General features: G+C 31.4%; 7 protein-coding genes and 1 non-coding gene across 12 annotated transcripts; 3 read left to right on the top strand and 5 right to left on the bottom strand.

Annotated features, from left to right (window-relative positions):
* Positions 1–25: 25 nt before the first annotated feature.
* Trnaq-cug (transfer RNA glutamine (anticodon CUG)) lies at positions 26–97 on the bottom strand. The gene has a single exon. It is a non-coding gene; the product is annotated as a tRNA-Gln (tRNA).
* Positions 98–249: 152 nt separating this feature from the next.
* Positions 250–2,102, bottom strand: LOC132916383 (THUMP domain-containing protein 1 homolog). Of its 3 annotated transcripts, none has more exons than XM_060976307.1 (5): positions 1,978–2,102; positions 1,453–1,712; positions 1,220–1,381; positions 914–1,158; positions 250–837 (listed from the first exon to the last, which is right to left on the bottom strand). In XM_060976307.1, exons 2-5 carry the CDS (start codon positions 1,648–1,650, stop codon positions 483–485), a joined length of 960 nt encoding a protein of 319 aa, XP_060832290.1. In that variant the 5' UTR covers positions 1,651–1,712; positions 1,978–2,102; the 3' UTR covers positions 250–482. The 3 variants fall into 3 exon arrangements, with proteins under 3 accessions (XP_060832290.1, XP_060832288.1, XP_060832289.1); XM_060976305.1 differs by having other exon boundaries at positions 1,864–2,096; XM_060976306.1 differs by lacking the exon at positions 1,978–2,102 and adding an exon at positions 1,785–1,803.
* Positions 2,103–3,120: 1,018 nt separating this feature from the next.
* On the top strand, positions 3,121–5,510 carry LOC132916405 (uncharacterized). 3 transcript variants are annotated; one of them, XM_060976383.1, is made up of 3 exons: positions 3,121–3,326; positions 4,449–4,798; positions 5,001–5,510. In XM_060976383.1, exons 2-3 carry the CDS (start codon positions 4,566–4,568, stop codon positions 5,257–5,259), a joined length of 492 nt encoding a protein of 163 aa, XP_060832366.1. In that variant the 5' UTR covers positions 3,121–3,326; positions 4,449–4,565; the 3' UTR covers positions 5,260–5,510. The 3 variants fall into 3 exon arrangements, with proteins under 3 accessions (XP_060832366.1, XP_060832364.1, XP_060832365.1); XM_060976381.1 differs by having other exon boundaries at positions 3,121–3,421; XM_060976382.1 differs by having other exon boundaries at positions 3,121–3,742.
* Positions 5,511–5,641: 131 nt separating this feature from the next.
* Positions 5,642–6,833, top strand: LOC132916411 (uncharacterized). The gene is made up of 5 exons (XM_060976391.1): positions 5,642–5,855; positions 5,914–6,010; positions 6,087–6,171; positions 6,228–6,380; positions 6,461–6,833. The coding sequence occupies exons 1-5, from the start codon at positions 5,642–5,644 to the stop codon at positions 6,662–6,664; spliced, it is 753 nt and encodes a 250-aa protein (XP_060832374.1). The 3' UTR covers positions 6,665–6,833.
* A 98-nt stretch (positions 6,834–6,931) lies between these two features.
* Positions 6,932–9,517, top strand: LOC132916387 (uncharacterized). Its single transcript, XM_060976324.1, has 6 exons — positions 6,932–7,011; positions 7,086–8,322; positions 8,392–8,578; positions 8,658–9,055; positions 9,174–9,385; positions 9,445–9,517. Exons 2-6 carry the CDS (start codon positions 7,196–7,198, stop codon positions 9,459–9,461), a joined length of 1,941 nt encoding a protein of 646 aa, XP_060832307.1. The 5' UTR covers positions 6,932–7,011; positions 7,086–7,195; the 3' UTR covers positions 9,462–9,517.
* LOC132916402 (uncharacterized) lies at positions 9,503–10,960 on the bottom strand. The gene is made up of 2 exons (XM_060976374.1): positions 10,296–10,960; positions 9,503–10,213 (listed from the first exon to the last, which is right to left on the bottom strand). Exons 1-2 carry the CDS (start codon positions 10,661–10,663, stop codon positions 9,955–9,957), a joined length of 627 nt encoding a protein of 208 aa, XP_060832357.1. The 5' UTR covers positions 10,664–10,960; the 3' UTR covers positions 9,503–9,954.
* LOC132916410 (uncharacterized) lies at positions 10,415–12,436 on the bottom strand. The gene is made up of 3 exons (XM_060976390.1): positions 11,307–12,436; positions 10,959–11,138; positions 10,415–10,548 (listed from the first exon to the last, which is right to left on the bottom strand). Exons 1-3 carry the CDS (start codon positions 11,814–11,816, stop codon positions 10,519–10,521), a joined length of 720 nt encoding a protein of 239 aa, XP_060832373.1. The 5' UTR covers positions 11,817–12,436; the 3' UTR covers positions 10,415–10,518.
* On the bottom strand, positions 12,384–14,685 carry LOC132916398 (peroxisomal membrane protein PMP34). Its single transcript, XM_060976366.1, has 8 exons — positions 14,508–14,685; positions 14,365–14,425; positions 13,822–13,888; positions 13,590–13,738; positions 13,421–13,531; positions 12,977–13,224; positions 12,833–12,900; positions 12,384–12,768 (listed from the first exon to the last, which is right to left on the bottom strand). Exons 1-8 carry the CDS (start codon positions 14,577–14,579, stop codon positions 12,624–12,626), a joined length of 921 nt encoding a protein of 306 aa, XP_060832349.1. The 5' UTR covers positions 14,580–14,685; the 3' UTR covers positions 12,384–12,623.
* Between the last annotated feature and the right edge of the window lie 2,023 nt (positions 14,686–16,708).

The raw sequence follows: 16,708 nt of genomic DNA, 5'->3' as shown, positions 1-16,708 counted from the left end.
ACACATAACAAAAAAGAAAATACAAAGGTCCCACCGAGATTTGAACTCGGATCGCTGGATTCAGAGTCCAGAGTGCTAACCATTACACCATGGGACCTTGTGAAATCTCTTTTGTTATAAACTGTTCATTCGTTTATTTAGAATAATTTTTTAATTTAAATTTAAAAATGTTTTTTTGTTTGTAATAATTTTCACTATGTACATTTGCATATATACATGTACATTTAATCATGAAAAATGGAAACTTGCGATTCAATGCATTTATTTATATCGATATTACATATTATACATATATATTTATAAATATATATTATGTATTATTTTTTGACTTATATAAGACATAAATTTATAACTTTTATAAAAAATTACTTATATTTTACAAACAATATAAAATATCACTAATACATACAATGTAGCACTTTTTATTAGTTGGTATAAGATAATAATAGATTTATAAAGTAGTATTAACATTATTTACGTATTTAATTTTTTGATTCTTCGTCGTCATGAATTATTTCTGTTGTTAAATGTTTGTTTTCTGTTATATTTGTTTTATCAGGGTTCGTCACTTTCTTTTTCTCGATGGAAGCATTTTCTTCCTTCTGTTTTATGGTATTTGTGGGTTCTTTGGTATTACATATTTCTAGTAAATTATATTTTTTAAATTTATAGTAATTTGGAGCAATAGACATAAGACAAAAACCACGTATCATTTCAACAATTACAGCAAGTTCTGGGTTTTTCAAATCTGCTTTATTTCCAGGATTTTTTTTGTTTATTATTTCTGCTAAGTCTTTGATTACTTCATCTCTGTGTATATTATTGTTACTGTGGCGACTATAATAAAATTAGATTGCTGTTTATATTAAAAGTTCAATAAAGTCATGAACAATTTGTAGATTAAAAGACCTACTTGAATACAATACTAAATGTTTTTGGTTCCTGTGCAAAATATTTTTCAAGCATTACATCTGCTTTAGATTTAATGTCATTCATATTTGCTTTACAGATAACTTCAATTGGAAGTAATCTTAATAAAAATCTTGTGCGTTGCTGTTTTGTGTTATCCAATTCAGTAATAATTTTAGTAACTAATTCTAATGGATTTGTCAAAGTACTTTTTATAAAAATTACATTCTTCACACCAGTATCAACTACCTAATAAAAAAATTATAAATATTTAAAGTATTTCGAAGACAAATATATTTGATAAATTCACCTGGAATCTTCTGGCATTTATTGTCTTTGAATATTCTGCTTTTAATTCATTAATTTGTTTGTTTAATGCAACTGAAATATCATCTTCGTTATCAATGTTCTTTGTCTCACTCACAGAATCATCTTTCTCGGATTTTTCTTTGGAATTATCATTATCAAAGTCCTTGAATTTAAAACAGTTTGACACTCTTATATTACTACATGTGTTTATATTATTGCTAAATTTCACTGTACCTTTGTGGTAACTGGTCCATAAATTTCATCAGCAAATTCATTAAGTAATTTATAAGCATCGCGTACACATTCTTTTTCAGAAAAATTGCATGTGCATAAGAAACCTTTTATACCTGGTTCCAAATTGAATTGTTTACGTCTTTTTTGGTTATAATTATGATTATGAAAGTAACTCTCTTTTCGCTTTTGGACGTACATCTTTGTTAGAAACTCCTGTATTATGGATTTTACTTTATTTATTTGGAAGATGAAAAGATTTCCTGAAAAATATATTTTTATTTTGTATAATAGATAATAAAAACAAGCATGTGGTACTATTTATTAATATTTACTGTGGAGAGCTGTGCAAATCTAATAAATCAAATGTTGTAAAATTTTCAATATTAGATTCTATGTATATTAAATATTTACGCTTTCGTATAATAAAATATTTTCACATTAATTATTCAAAATGTGAAACTAATTATACTTTTTAAATGACTTAGTTTATTCGTATGTTTGTAATTACATGTAAATACACCCAACTTATTCGTATATCATTCGATCTAAGCGCCCTCTTACTGTACCTATATGTCACTTCCAATCATTTTCCAACATTACTTTCTATGTAATTTATACATAGTGTGTATAAATATAAGGTTAAACTAAATTTACAATAGCATCAGTTATATAATACAATTTGTTATTTTTAGGTATTAATATATATATAGGTATTAATAATATGTACAATTGTAGAAATATGTAAAAATATATAAAAAGTATATAAAAAAACATAAAAATACGTATTATGCTAAAATGTGTGAAATATATTACTATATAGTTAGCTAGTTGAGTTATAAGTTTCTTTTAAAACTTTTATATGATTATTCGTGAATTAAATTAAATTCTTCATCAGGATCGGGAAATGCAGAATCTATAATTAGGAATTTGTTATTTTGGAATATTTACAATTGCAAGTATATAATAATTAGTAATATTGTAATTATTATATATTGATATTTTTTAATTTAATCTTTGCTATACATTCCTGTGGAATCTATTATATTTTCCCGCGTATTTTTCCGCGGTAATTTTAAATCGTAACACATAAGCAAATAAACAATTACGATTTCACAGTACATAAAGATAAGTGATACCAATACATATTTAATCATATTATTATTATTTTATCATTATATATTTTATTATTATATTATTTTATAATTATATTATTATATTATTTTAAACTCGGTAAATTATGAATGGAAATTTTTATTGATAAGAATATCTCAATTCTTTTTCATATAAAAAGATATAGATTAATTTGAACACTATAATAAAAAATTATTTCAACTCAACTTTTACGTAACGGTTTTTAAGAATTTGCTGCCGAGTATTGTCGTCAAGTATATGTGTTCTGCATTCAGAATAATTGATTCAGAATTGTTTCAGAGACTGCTTCGAATAACAAAGACCATATGTGGTATGCAGGACGAATTTAGCTAGATATCAGAGTAACGTCGAAACATTTTATAGATTGTAATATACTTTAATTATATTGACATAAATTAGAAAAGTGTAGCACTTACATTTAGATGTAAGAGTAATTTTATTTTAATATTAAATATTACTTTTCTTAAAAAAAATATATATATATAAATATAGGAAATATCTGATAAAAATTTTTGCAAGATTTGTGATTAGAAATAACATTATTACTATGTAATATCTTCAATACATTGTATGTATATTTTTACTGTTAGTAGATGTATTTAACTTTGACAAGTGTATTTTCGGCACCAGGCAAATTATACGCTAGTCTGTGGCGTGGCGTCACGAGAATAGCATCGTGGGGTAAATTCTCGTCTCGTTCAGAAATAATATCTACCTACGTAGTACGTATTGTTAACGTTACGAATCTGTATATGATCATAAATATTTATTTATAAATATTTTGAGTGTTCCAACATTCAGACCACAATGAACTTAGGTAATGTAGTTTTGTTAATACCTATGTGTTAACTCTGTTGTTAGGGGAGAAGTATTAATATTGTTATGAGTTTTGGAGTAAACTTGTGTAAACAAACAAGTGAATGAATAAGTGTTACGACAAAGAATTGAGCAATTTGGTTATGAAAGCTTATGAATAGCAGCTGAAACGTCGTTTCATTTCCTGGAAGGAACCCTTGCTATAAGATAATCAGCCACTGTGAATCCGGTTTCTTTAAAATTGCGATCAATACTGTTCTGTTTGAGTTCTCCTAAGTGAAGCGAGTGAGCGATACCGCTCTTCGATTATGTTTGTGTATATGTATGTATAACTGAAATGTCATGTGCTTCTTTGTAAAGCGAGAATTGAACTGATAGTTAGTTTCACAATAGTATACAGACGATAAATAGTGATAGTAAATTGAGAAATGTTCGAAAATTTATAATTTAATGATGAATTAATAGCGTAGAAATTTTTGAAGCGACTTTATTTATGAATCACAAAATGACATGCTCAAATTTGACGATTAAATATTTACCAATTATTTTGCTACATTAGCTGATTATTTTTAAAGATATTAATTCAACTATTGTACTTCGTCATAGTTAGCGTATTATTTACTTTCATAAATCCAGCTTTATAAAATACTAAGTTATAGGTATAGTCTATTGTTTATCGTTTTCTTTCCCGTCAATGGGAACTTTTTATTAATCTGCGGTAGTTTTGTGTGACGTCGGTTTCTCGGTTTAGATAACAACACGTATACTCACGTTTGTTACCGTGATAATGGCCTCGGTGATTTTGTAATTTCTTATTTCTGTTTTATTGTGAAGACGTTTACTCTACACATTCATTAAGAAAAATCTTTTCTTTCGTTACATTTCGTTAAGTCTTATATCTCTCTTTGTTAATTTAGTCTTTCCAGATAATATTTTTGGTAATAAATTTCTGTCTTTTGAGTGTTAAGATTATATTCCGAATTTAATTATTTATAAGATTTATAACAGATTTTTCTCTATACCAACAGGTACGTGACTATACGATCTATCGCATATGAGTTAGATAATATATGTTTGAATTACGTAGAATCATATATGGATCAGTTATATCGAGTTTAGTCACTTGTAACGAAAAGCAATGAAATATGCAGTCCTCTTTACCGAGCCAAACCATCGGCTGCATCGGGAAATGTACTTCTGGACTAAGTATCCATGACTTAGATCAGATTACAGATAATATACATAAAACTCTGACTCATCCACGAGGAAGGGAGATTTTTAGAAACTTTTTGGAACAACGTGGTCTCACGGACAACCTCAAGTGTTTGGCATTGTACGAAACATGTTTGCAGATTCTCACAGAAGAGAGTAACTTTTCGTAAGTAATCTATTTCTTATCAAAAATAATAATAGTTGAGTTTTAAGAAATACATATTATTTTTGAAGACTGTTTTTTAAATCATTTTCTTGAGAAAATTATCTTTTAAGCGGTAGCCATTTTTGAAATGTTAGGTTTGGAAGGGAAACGCTTTTACCAGTCGGTAAAACAGTTAACTGATAAGTGAATAATGAATTTCCAGACACTCTAAAAAGGAAACAACACTGGAGTCGTTAACCAACAGAGTTATGCAAGTGAAAGAAATAGCTGAAGATTTGGGCGGTGTACGGCAGATAGATATGGAACTTCTACAACGTTTCAATGAAGCGTTAAATAGCAATTCGAGGAGTTCTTTGCTCAGCATATTAGCAGATACCAAAAATCGATGCCGCGATCATTTGAATCGTGTTCATGGAAGTTTCAAACAATATGCATCGAAACCGTGTCCAAGAATTAAATAATTAATGAACATATCTTTTTTTTGTATCTTCGTGCCTTTAAAACTTCATTCGTACAGATACAGGAAGTTATTCTCCATTTTCTTTAAATATGTAAAAGTTAATACGTGAAATGTGTTTCATGTAACAATCTATATATGCGATGACGAATGTCGTATATTTTCTGTATACTTTTACTCATTGAAATTGCGATATCGTTATACTGTGATTATTTAAATTATGTAATTTAATAAAAAAAGAAGCAAAAATTAAAACTCGATGATTTATATTTTTGATAATTTAAATGTTATCCCGAGTATAACAGCAAGTGTAGCAACATTCAAATGCTTCTTCGTTCACATCGGTATTCAATTAATTGATATTTGTTAGATATGTTAATTATGAAATGTATCAAGAACGTAAGGAAGATTCTCGTGTGCAAACAATGATTGTAAAAATAAATAATATACGCAGTACCATAAAATCTTTGGAGGAAAGTCTGATGATTACCCGGAGCTTAGAAGCGGAGCGATGGCTACGATACTCAAATTTAAAAGGAAAAAACAAAATAATGATGGACGATCTTAGAAAAGCAAATAAACGCAATAAAAATATGCTCAGTATGTGGGAATGTTTAAACCGTGAGGAACAATAACGTTATTGACATTATGTTTGTAGATTTATTTCGACAGAGTGTTACTGACATTCGTCTTGGAAGTGATATTACGTTGCCAGATTCTTTGAAAAAGGAAGTACAAAGATCTTGGCATCAAAAGTAGCATTATTTATTATTTACATTATAACACAAATTAATAAACGTTTAAAAAATTTGATGTTAAAATATTTACTAGGTATGATGCTTTATTAACGCGCAACGAGCAATTAAAACGAGAACTTAATTCCCGAAATTTGCTTCTTAAAGAGAAAACGCAGGAGGTACATAATTTTAACATATTTCTGTTAATTTTATCGCTAAAATTGATCGATTTTAGATCAGTAGTCTTCAACAAAAATTATTAACGCTTGGTGATAGACTCGTCGAACGGAACGAATCCGTGGAAAGTATTTGTAAAAAATACTTGACTTTAAAAAGACGAAAAGATGAACAAGAAATTTTGTTACGTGGTTCTATCGAAACGTTACAGGTTGAAATATTTGAAGAAGCGAACATTAGATAGAAAATATTCAATAAACATTTTGAAAACTGAAAATAATTATGTATTAGGATACATTGAGGAAATCAAACGACGGGGCCTTCGAAAAAGATTCTGAAATATCTTCGATACTCGGTAAAGATGCGTTGTCAGGTCGAGAAATTCGACGTAGTGATGGGCTGGCTTACGAAAATTCTTTTTTAAGAGTTCTTCTGCAGAAAGCGAAACGCAGTTACAAAACTAGCGGAAATAGCAGCGCTATTTCTTTTGATTAAACCGTTTAGTCGATTTTCCTGAAATTGTAAGCTCTGTTCACTTTTTTTATGAGAGATTTTACGTGCAAACTTTTCAAAGATAAGATCCGTAAAACCATACAGTTGCAGAGTTCGAGCGGGTTAAGAAGAAGATCGTAGGTGGAAACATGAGGGTCACTGTTTAAGAACATCGGAATTATGCAACTCTAAAGGTAATAACCGGATGAAAGAGACACATTAAATTAAGTTAGCGGCGATCGATGACAAGTGCTTCACTATAAAAGCAACAACTTTGTTCAGACTAGTCTTACTTGGTGCTGATTAGCACTGAGAGAACTCAGGGTTATCTGATTGTTATTAGTCTTCGTGTAAGTTGATCTTTCTTAACCGATTAATAAATCTTCGATACTTTAATTCGTTGATCTCTAATTCGTTTTTATAGGTGTAACCGATCAGTGCGATAAAAGATATAACGACAAAACATAGAATCTGAACAAGATTTCGCATTTTCGAAGCAGAAGGATTCAACAAGTGTAAAGTTGATAAAACATCATGACGAAAATATACGAAGCATTCTTCATGTTCTATACCTTTCTTTTCTCTCCGCTAATTATTTTACTATTAATATGCTCGTACTTTTATCGTCGAATCGTAGAGATCGTTCTAAGGATACAATTGAAGGAGAAATTCGCTGGTCTTCTTGATGGGACGGATTGTGTTTGGGCTGTAGAACAATCATCGGCACTTTCTGTGAACAACATCCTTATGATCTTAGAAAAAGATGCTCGACATTCGAACGCCAACTTCTTGGAGAGTTTTCGAGATTTGGCAAAAAACCGTATAGTGTGCTCGTCTTTCGAGAAGTTGCTGTATAAGAGAAAGAGAAAATTCGGCTACTATTTCTGGGAGAGGAGCGAAGAGATCGATCTGAAAGGACGGATCAGATGGTTGGAATATGAGCGTGGGAACTGCGACGGATCCTGTGACAATATTTATAACGGTCACTTGAAAAGGGTTTTGTCGAATGTTTGCAATCAGCCTCTACCGGAGAATCATACAGCATCCTGGGAGATTTTAATTGGGAAATGTTGTCCCAGGTCGAGTCATCATTATCTTCGACGAACGGAGGAACGTTTGACGAGCAAAATCAAGGTTCCTATTTTGTTTCGTGTCCATCATTCCTTAGGCGATGGTATGGCTCTCCTTAAATTCTTTAGGGACATTATTATCGACAGAGAACCGGTCCCAGAAACGTTCTTGCAGTTGGAGCATACGAGTTTTAGAATGAAGAGCGAGAAAACGAAGAAATCAAATGTGACAGTACCTGTGACGAATCCTGTGAATCCTTGCTTGAACATCGACAACAGCTTAAACAGCACTACATTTCAAAAGGATGTTATGTCGGCTACCATGCCGTTCATCTATTTAATGGTGTTTCCACATGTCGTTAAATTATTAAAGAAACGGTTCAACGAGGGACTAGAGTACCTGCGAAATGTTACTTTGGAAGAATTGAGACAGGAAACGAGACTATTTCTAATGGAAGAACGAGATAAATTAAATACTTTTTTCTCGGAAATTGTTTGGAAAAAGGTGCAGAATTATTTAAAAATGACGAAGATTATCATAGATGCTCCTGGTTGCTTGATTCAACAAGCTTTTCGTAGCATGGACAAAAGGTTTGTTTATCCGTCCACTAACTTTTCTTTCCAAACACATTAAAAATATTATAAAATGTTTTATCGTAGCGCACTCCATGGAGCAGAATTATCAGGTGAAAAATTGATCTCTTATTGGCTCGAGGATGATTTCAAGAACGCCTGCAATCAGAGGCTGTTTACAAAGATTCAGAACATAAGAAGCATCACAGGCGCAAGATTTGGAGACGTACTATTAGCTGCTCTATCCGTTAGTTTACACAAGTACTTTCTTCGGGTAAGTGGTTACGTATTCTTTATCTGTATTTGAATTTTCTTCGCGAATAGTTGTTTCTACGATAATTTAAATTTTACAGATGAACGAACCGGTTCCAACGAAATTAAGCGTCGTTCTACCGATGAAAATCGAGGAATGGAGCGAGAACCTTCCGTTGCAAAATAATTTCTCAGTTGGTATATTGCCGCTTTGTATTTCGCAGATAAACGGCAAACAGCTTGCGGATCCACGTGAAAATTCTCAACTTTTAGAACGCCTTGATGCTATTAAGAGAGCAAATGATTCGCTCAGAAAGAGTCCTGATTACAAAGTGAATTTTTTGGTCATGAAGTATCTCACAGCTGTGTTGCCTGATAAATTTTTACGACCGATTTTTAGGAGTTACAGCACGATGGTGTTTAGCAATTTAGTTGGTCCTCAGGAAGTAAAACTGATGGGTCATCCTTTGAAAAATATCGTTTTTTGGATACCAAACAGGTTACAATTTTTCATTTTTCTATGCCATATACTTTCTTTCATTTTATATAATGTTTTAGTAAAAAAATCATATCTCGAAGATTGGAAGTATCACAGCTTTCAGAGTTATTGCTTTCAGGAGTTACACGGGGATTGGATGTTCGTTGTTAACTTATCGGGGTTATCTGCACTTGTCTTTGATCGCTGATAAAGCTTTGGTGCAAAATGAAAAGGCTCTTACAAGAATCTTGGAGAACACTGTAAATGAAATTGATAATCTTTACGACAGGCTAACTTTATCATTTTTTTCGAAAAAACTCCATAGGAGTATATCAACACCCACGAAGAAAGGTAGGTCAATCGAGAAGTACTTAATAAAAAAGTATTGACATAATTTTTTATACTTTCAGCAATCGGTGTGTTGTAAAATCGTGGAAGACATTTGTATCTCTTATTTTTTTGTACTCATTATTCACATTTTTTCATAAAATTTTATTTTATAATACACCGGCAATGTTTTACCATTGCATTTTATCATATAAAATCGTTGTAAATAATTGACTGATTGTGAGACTCGAAGAATTATGCGTATTCTGATTTGTATTTTTATTATATATAATAAAAAATATATTTTCTTAAACATATACGTAAGTGCTCTATTTTAAATGCTTTCTGAAATATTTTGTAAACACTATATGTAGAATGAAATATATTATTAATTAATAAGATCATACAATTTTTTAGGTCGTAAAAAATAATGCGTATACAATACATAAAATAAATGGTAAATTCGAAGTTTCATACCTATATTTCTACAAAGATATTTAAAGAAATCATGAAACTTTTCAATTATCGATCTATTGTTCATACCATTTCTTCTTAAATATTATCTTTCCAAAAACGAAGAAGAAAGTCAGCTCTCATCGATTCGTTTTCAAAAATAAATAAGGCCAGAAAACAATGTCAAAAAGGGTATTAAAAAAGGAAAAACTAGTTCGTCGACGATTCGTAATTTTTGGTGGTGCATGTACTATCGAGCTTGTTTTGATACGATGAGTCAAAATATACTTCGCTTTGTGTTGACCTCTCTTTTCTTTTTTACTGTATTCGCTATTGCAATCAGACGAAATATCCACATCCTCTGAAGTCGTCTCAATGTGTTTTCGATATTTCAATGACCTGTTGATAATCACATGTAATTATCGTGACAATCATTATACTCTGAGTTTCAAGTAGATAATTTTAAATATATCGTTTTAACCATTTTTTCTTTCTGATTTCCTCCGGGGACGAACTCTTTAAATCGCTGTTATCTTCCTGTTGATTTCTGGAAGCTGGATTGTGTTCACTGCACGATTTGCAAGGGCAGTTCAGTTTCAAACTTCGTAGAATTGTTAAAACGCGAGGGTCATCGATGCTACTAATAATAGCCGGGGATTCGTCGGCCGATGTTAATCCACGATCCTCCGCTTCTTCGTCTGCCTCTAACGTCGAAGTTTCCTCTTTGTTCCAAACTATTCTAGATAAAATGAATGTTTTTGAGTCAATGAATATTTTTCTCTTGATATAGATTTTAAAAATTATCGCGTGTACTTGTATCCTTTTGTAATTCGTTGAAACGAACCACATCTTGTTTATGAGTACTTTGTTCTTCTTTACTGGATGATTTTTTTTTCATACTTTTTTCTGAGATATCGATGCTTTAAATTCATGTTTAATTATTATAATAAATGTTCATTGATAACAGAATGTAATTATCTTTTATTTTATTTTTCAACTAACTTGTCAGTAGGAGAGTTTGTCGTGGAATTTTTCAAGTGAGGAGATTCTTTCGTTTTTACTTTTTTCGTCTATCATACAAGTAATTCATTACCGTTTAATCTCTAGCCTAATTTAATTTTTATCTTTACGTATATTACATTACCGAATGTAGTTCATAAAACGTATGAACTGGAAAAACAGCTATCTTCGCACGAGGAATTTTACTGCCCTTGATTTGAACTGATGATTTCTTTTTAACAATTTCATAATCTTCTGACGTCTCGTTTTTCATCTGTTGTGTCATTTGACTATTGTTATCATTCTCAATCGCCTCTTTCGTATCCTTGTACGAAATGTTTTTAGCGTCCACTACTAAATTTTTCTAAATATAACGAATTTACATGTCACCATGATGAAGTAAAGATTAAGATTTTCTTAATCAAAATAAGTCTTAAAATTAAGTTCAAGAACAAAACTCTGAACGAGCGAGGGAGGAAAAAGATGTACAAACCCTCAACGAGTTTGACAAATGTTCAACGTTATTGGTATCATTGTTGGTAATATTCTCTTTTTCTCCGATATAATTTTCTTTCTCAAAGATACTGGAAGAGGCCATCGTTTTTTGATTAATCCTACTGGGTGATCGTGTATGTGTTTTGATGGGTGAGGCGTTCTTTTGAATCAGCGACTTCGTCTTGAATTCCTGAGATCTTTTCTGAAAATTCTTTCTTGATATAATTCGTCCTTTTAAGCGAGTCTTTAGTGCTTTCTTTCTAAGTGGAACTCCACTAACCATCACACCACGACCTATATTCTTATAATCTAGTAAATTCGGTACATCCGGTTGACTGATAGCAGCATCGTAATCGTATGTTATATGCGGTTTTGCTGTTCGGTTTCTCACGGTGATGCGCGGGCTACGAAATCGTTTGGTCGTTGGCGTGTCTTGGGTCCCACGTTGCGATCTAGCGCTCATTGTTTCTTCAACATGACTATAATTCCGTCTGAAGTAAATTAACATTTCTTATTATTTATATCATATTATAGGTTGCTAAAAATGCGGAGGTCAAATTTGCATTTACAAATTATTCGAAAAGTGAGTTTTATTTGATATTTTAACATAGAAACTTACACGGAAGCTAATGATTCATTTGTAATAGGTTCTACTTTCTTTCTCGCGTTTTTGCGATGCTTCAGTTTATTCCAGAATCTTAGAATGGCCTTTGTGGATCTGCGCTCGACTTTCTTCAACGACAAACTCTTCTGATCAACAAGATTTACACATTCAGCCTGTTTATCGCTCCATTTCGACTCTATTTCTCGCGTCTGCGATACAAGCGAGGTGGAGTGATTGGATCGACGACGAAAATGCGACTGAAACCGGAAATGTGTTTTCTTGAGATTCGCCAGTATTCTCGATGGTTGAGTTCACATTTTCCGGATATACGTAGAAGTGTGATGGATATTTTTCTGTTATGTGGTTTGGCGTTTGTGGTTAAACAAAAGAGTTTTGCATAACATTTCAATGCTAACTCGTTGATCGCTAAGGTATATGATAAAATTTCGCAATAAAGTTAATTTTAAAAATACCTTAAATACTTCTTTCTCTTTTATTCCTAGTTGTTATGAAAATTATATTAAAGTATTATATTATTATTATATTATAAGAATTATATTATATATATTATATTATAAGAAAGCATTCTCAATATTTTTTTTACAATATAAGTTACATATATGTATTATATACTATTATTCTATTACAATAAAAGAGGACTTTACACGGAGAACAATATTAACGTTGCTGACTAATATTGCTCCAAATTTGTTATCTTAACGTCGGTCTATGCAAAAGAATGCGAAAAACGAGTCTTGAAATCTTTTCATAAGTCAAAAACATTAATGCCGCTGTGAGAATGGTTTGCAATAATTTCGCTTCCATTCCTTTGTATAGTCCTCCTATTCCTTGTTTCCTGAAAATAAGAATTCGCATTGAATACAATTATACTTGTGTCATTTTATAAAAATATTACTTACTTTAATATGTAAAATAGAATTTCTAAGCTACCAGCATCTGGTGGCAGGTTTGGATACTTATGACCATGCTAAAAGTTAAAATCATGCTGTATGTACAGTCTTTATGAAAACTTAGAAAATAATTAAAATAATATAAATACGTACTCTCAGTTTTGTTTGAACTAATTGCAATGGATAAGTTAGTATGGTTGCAACCGCTTTGGCTATAGCACCAATAACAAAGAATGTCCATGCAGATGGTTGTACACCATGTAGAGATGCAAGAACTTTTCTTTTAACAGTTTCGTAAGTCATAAACTGAATGGCTGGATTCATAACTAGCATCAAACTCGGCAAAGTTCCAGCCCACAGCTGTTTTAAACCTTCGTATTTCCATATATACATAAGACCACCTGAACAGGTAATGTGCCATAGAAATTCATTAATTTAACAATAATTTATTTCTAGTACTTACAGTTATTTTCTAGATGCATCATTAAGCGTAATATTTACATAGATATAGACTATATTTTTATAAAAAATTAAACTGTATTTATTGTATATGTGCAAGAAGTTGAATTTATTAATTCTGATGTCACAAAAACGTACCGTATAAGGTATTGTAATAGTTATTTCTTTCTTGAGTGTTGCTGACGCCTCTCATTTTCAGTCTAGTATTTACTACCCATAATGGTGTCGTTGTTAAAACATTAATTACACCTAAAACAATGATTTTTAAGCAAAAACTTTTTAAGTGATTTTTTATTAAATACCATACCCGCAATTGATGCAACCAGTAGATCATTTCCAGCTGATTGATTCTTGCTTGCTCTGAGCATTTTCAAGCCATGGAATGTGTAGAAATAAACGAAGTTGCTAACACATAGACTTTGAAGAACTGGTACCATTCCCCTGTACAAGGTGGCTCTAGGATGTTACCATAAATGCGACGAAATTTTTATTTCAATAATTATGACTCATTAAACGTATTACAAAACAAAGAAACTTACAGTCCTTCCTTTGCAGCGAGTTCACGAATTGTAGCAAGTGTACTTTTCGATTCTCGGTCTTCTTCCACTACAAGAAAAAATAAACTTTTGATAATAATGTGTAAATATGTAAATATATGTACGTAAATATTTATTGTATTTCTAGGATTTTATATTGTTTATGTTTGACTTGATCGACGTACCACGTCTCTCACACGATACTGTAGGTTAGAAGATTAACTACAAGGTTATTCGTGACAGTTGGAGATTAATTATGTAAGTGTTATATTAATCTATCAATTAATTTGAATTCTTTCATGAAGACATTTTACTTAATGCAATTTTTGCGCAATATACTCAGTCAGCGGTGCGAAAATTAATCTAATTTATTATGTCACAAATACTTGTATCTATTCTAAATCTGTCGTTTTCAAATTTATCGATTCTTTGAAATACATTTAGCCAATATACACAAACATACTACTATAACCTTTACGAAGTATGTCATTTTTATTTAACGATTATTACAAATAGGTCAAATATATAGTTTTTTAATATACCTACATTGTAATCTGCTTCGTACTGTATCTAAAGGAAAGAATATTGTCATCGCAACAACGCCGCCCTGTAAAGTACCATAGCCAAAAATTAATTTACATACCACTAAAGATTTAACAACTTTTTAAAATTCTTTAATGTATACTTACAGCAGCGCCGGATATCGCGTGAACTAGCGTTTCATAACTGAAAATGCTTCTGTTGCGTTCTCCGCCACTCATCTTTACAAATCATTCGCTTTCGTAAATTTATTTATTAGAATGAAATTTATTCGAGTTATATTAAGTATTCCTTAGTGAATCGTGTTATGTTATAACATCAATAATTATTCTGTAAATATATACATATTTGTAAATTTCAATTTCAAAATCAACTAAAATAAGAATATAATTATCATTTTTATACGAAAGACATCGCGGTAAGCAGCTCGATTTTAGATTTGAATTATTCACGATATTTATAAATCGAAAGATCAATCGAGTCAATCGAACCAATCGATAAAATGATATAATCGATTAATCTACGTATTTCTACGTATCGATATAAGTTACGAATTCGTTTCATAATTCTAACTCGGTTTGAAATAATGTTGTAATGTTTGTAATATATATTATAATCTGTTAAAACTTCGTGCGATTTCAATAAAAAATCTACAACATAATTATCACAGTCGCGTCGGTAAGTAGAATTTAAATACAAAACAATAATCGAGGAATATTTAAATAATACAATAATTTCATATAATTCCGTATAACCAACGCCTTTTACGTTCACAGAGTTGAATAATTTTTACGAGTGATGGATTGTCGAGAAATTACGTACTTCGTCCTCCAAGCGACATGTTGACACTGGCGAGAAAACATTCCGGATAAATGATCGTCACTGTAAGTAACTATGTAAATAAAAGATACACGTGCCGATTCTATAAAATCGCTACTGTGAAGTAACTACCGTGTACTATACATGTATGTATAGATATGTCAGTAAATAAGTATGTGTGCTTGCCTTTCTATACGTGTTCCCTGTACCATGCACGATTCAACATCCCAATCATGAACACGACGAACGTCGCGTCACGATTCGATCTGCGGCTTAAAGGCTAAGTTCGATGTAAGATCTCTAGTCGTTTCATGGTCAACTAGATGCTCCCGATAAAAGTACTTTGGCCATGATGGACTGTTCCCCTGTGGATAATACGCTTGCGCTTTAGGTTACATCGATGGTTCGAGAGGTCGATTATGTATCGTACGTTGTAAGCATGCGTGGTTATGAATTTCATATCTGAATATTTTTTGGTTCAAATTTACGGTTATTAACTTCATTGAGATTTTATAGGTTATGTACAGGTACATTTCGATTACAATGTATATTTTTTTTAACTTTAATTCGAATATTGAAAACGTAAATGTAAATTATGCATTTTACGATAAATATTTTTGTCTTCAATCAGTAGACATTGTTTATAAAAAATAATCTAATCTTATTAACCTATATATGTAATTGATACGAAAAAATGAAAGATAAATGACACTGTAAATATCTCGAATTTTTTATTGACATTGCAAGGCACTTAGTAGCCGCAATAAATTTTTATTATGATGCTTTGCTATCTAATATAATTATTTTAATATGCATCGGAATGAGATATTAAAACGCGTTTTTAAAAATACATACCGAAAAGTAGTGAAATACATGTCATAAGATCTTATGAATATGTTATGAATAAACAAAAGCCGAATTTATGACCAAAAAAAAAAATTTATGTCAAAAAGGTACACGTTTGCAAGAAAAATGAAAAATAGGGGTACAAAAAGGAGACAATTGACGATTATAAATAGCCAACAAGAATTTTTCGTCTTCTTCAACTAATGTAGCAAGAGAAAGATAATTCATTCGAGCCCTTGACGCATTATTGTTGCGGAGGAACAGGGAATTTCAGATGGCGGTCATTCGTCGTGTGAAATTTCGCAGCTTGCTCGTGGTTATCGCTGGCGCACCTCAAGATATCTCCTATTTATTTCTCCACCGGGAGTTCCTATGCTGGCTGTTCGTTAGAGCCACCGACTGTTCTCGAATTTTCTTTCCTGTTAGAATGAAATCCTTCTTTTCTGTTTCACCACTGAACGCATTGCACAATTCCCATGAGCGTTCGCCCTGCGATCGCATGAAAAGTGATTTCTATCTCGTTCCTTTCTGTTGCGTTCCTCCAGCGAATAGGAAATACTTCGCAGATTGCTTACACTCCACACAAACATCGCAAAAGACAACTTGAGATGGTCGTTGTTCGCGTTCCTCCAAGGAGAAGAAATACACATGTAATATGTATAAAACGAAGAGACGTATGAATACA

The sequence above is a fragment of the Bombus pascuorum genome, chromosome 2 (genome assembly GCF_905332965.1).
Source record: "Bombus pascuorum chromosome 2, iyBomPasc1.1, whole genome shotgun sequence".
Classification (NCBI taxonomy): domain Eukaryota; kingdom Metazoa; phylum Arthropoda; class Insecta; order Hymenoptera; family Apidae; genus Bombus; species Bombus pascuorum.
Note: the sequence above shows the minus strand (reverse complement) of the source record. Positions and strands in the feature narration are given on the sequence as shown.

What these genes read in the sequence shown, in the direction of transcription:
- LOC132916398 (XM_060976366.1), bottom strand. Translation starts at nt 14,579, where the DNA reads ATGAGTGGCGGAGAACGCAACAGAAGCATTTTCAGTTATGAAACGCTA. An exon ending in ACGCGATATCCGGCGCTGCT is followed by an intron (nt 14,426 to 14,507) that starts GTAAGTATACAT and finishes GGTACTTTACAG; the next exon opens with GGCGGCGTTGTTGCGATGAC. An exon ending in CTATTACAATACCTTATACG is followed by an intron (nt 13,225 to 13,420) that starts GTACGTTTTTGT and finishes TTACCTGTTCAG; the next exon opens with GTGGTCTTATGTATATATGG.
- LOC132916402 (XM_060976374.1), bottom strand. Translation starts at nt 10,663, where the DNA reads ATGTGGTTCGTTTCAACGAATTACAAAAGGATACAAGTACACGCGATA. An exon ending in GAAATCAGAAAGAAAAAATG is followed by an intron (nt 10,214 to 10,295) that starts GTTAAAACGATA and finishes GATTATCAACAG; the next exon opens with GTCATTGAAATATCGAAAAC.
- LOC132916383 (XM_060976307.1), bottom strand. Translation starts at nt 1,650, where the DNA reads ATGTACGTCCAAAAGCGAAAAGAGAGTTACTTTCATAATCATAATTAT. An exon ending in ATGGACCAGTTACCACAAAG is followed by an intron (nt 1,382 to 1,452) that starts GTACAGTGAAAT and finishes TTTAAATTCAAG; the next exon opens with GACTTTGATAATGATAATTC. An exon ending in ACATTTAGTATTGTATTCAA is followed by an intron (nt 838 to 913) that starts GTAGGTCTTTTA and finishes ATTTTATTATAG; the next exon opens with TCGCCACAGTAACAATAATA.
- LOC132916387 (XM_060976324.1), top strand. Translation starts at nt 7,196, where the DNA reads ATGACGAAAATATACGAAGCATTCTTCATGTTCTATACCTTTCTTTTC. An exon ending in TACACAAGTACTTTCTTCGG is followed by an intron (nt 8,579 to 8,657) that starts GTAAGTGGTTAC and finishes TAAATTTTACAG; the next exon opens with ATGAACGAACCGGTTCCAAC. An exon ending in GTTTTTTGGATACCAAACAG is followed by an intron (nt 9,056 to 9,173) that starts GTTACAATTTTT and finishes TATTGCTTTCAG; the next exon opens with GAGTTACACGGGGATTGGAT.
- LOC132916410 (XM_060976390.1), bottom strand. Translation starts at nt 11,816, where the DNA reads ATGTTAATTTACTTCAGACGGAATTATAGTCATGTTGAAGAAACAATG. An exon ending in ATTTGTCAAACTCGTTGAGG is followed by an intron (nt 11,139 to 11,306) that starts GTTTGTACATCT and finishes ATTTCGTACAAG; the next exon opens with GATACGAAAGAGGCGATTGA. An exon ending in CGTTTTATGAACTACATTCG is followed by an intron (nt 10,549 to 10,958) that starts GTAATGTAATAT and finishes TATCTAGAATAG; the next exon opens with TTTGGAACAAAGAGGAAACT.
- LOC132916405 (XM_060976383.1), top strand. Translation starts at nt 4,566, where the DNA reads ATGCAGTCCTCTTTACCGAGCCAAACCATCGGCTGCATCGGGAAATGT. An exon ending in ACAGAAGAGAGTAACTTTTC is followed by an intron (nt 4,799 to 5,000) that starts GTAAGTAATCTA and finishes ATGAATTTCCAG; the next exon opens with ACACTCTAAAAAGGAAACAA.
- LOC132916411 (XM_060976391.1), top strand. Translation starts at nt 5,642, where the DNA reads ATGTATCAAGAACGTAAGGAAGATTCTCGTGTGCAAACAATGATTGTA. An exon ending in TTAAAGAGAAAACGCAGGAG is followed by an intron (nt 6,172 to 6,227) that starts GTACATAATTTT and finishes GATCGATTTTAG; the next exon opens with ATCAGTAGTCTTCAACAAAA. An exon ending in GTTCTATCGAAACGTTACAG is followed by an intron (nt 6,381 to 6,460) that starts GTTGAAATATTT and finishes ATTATGTATTAG; the next exon opens with GATACATTGAGGAAATCAAA.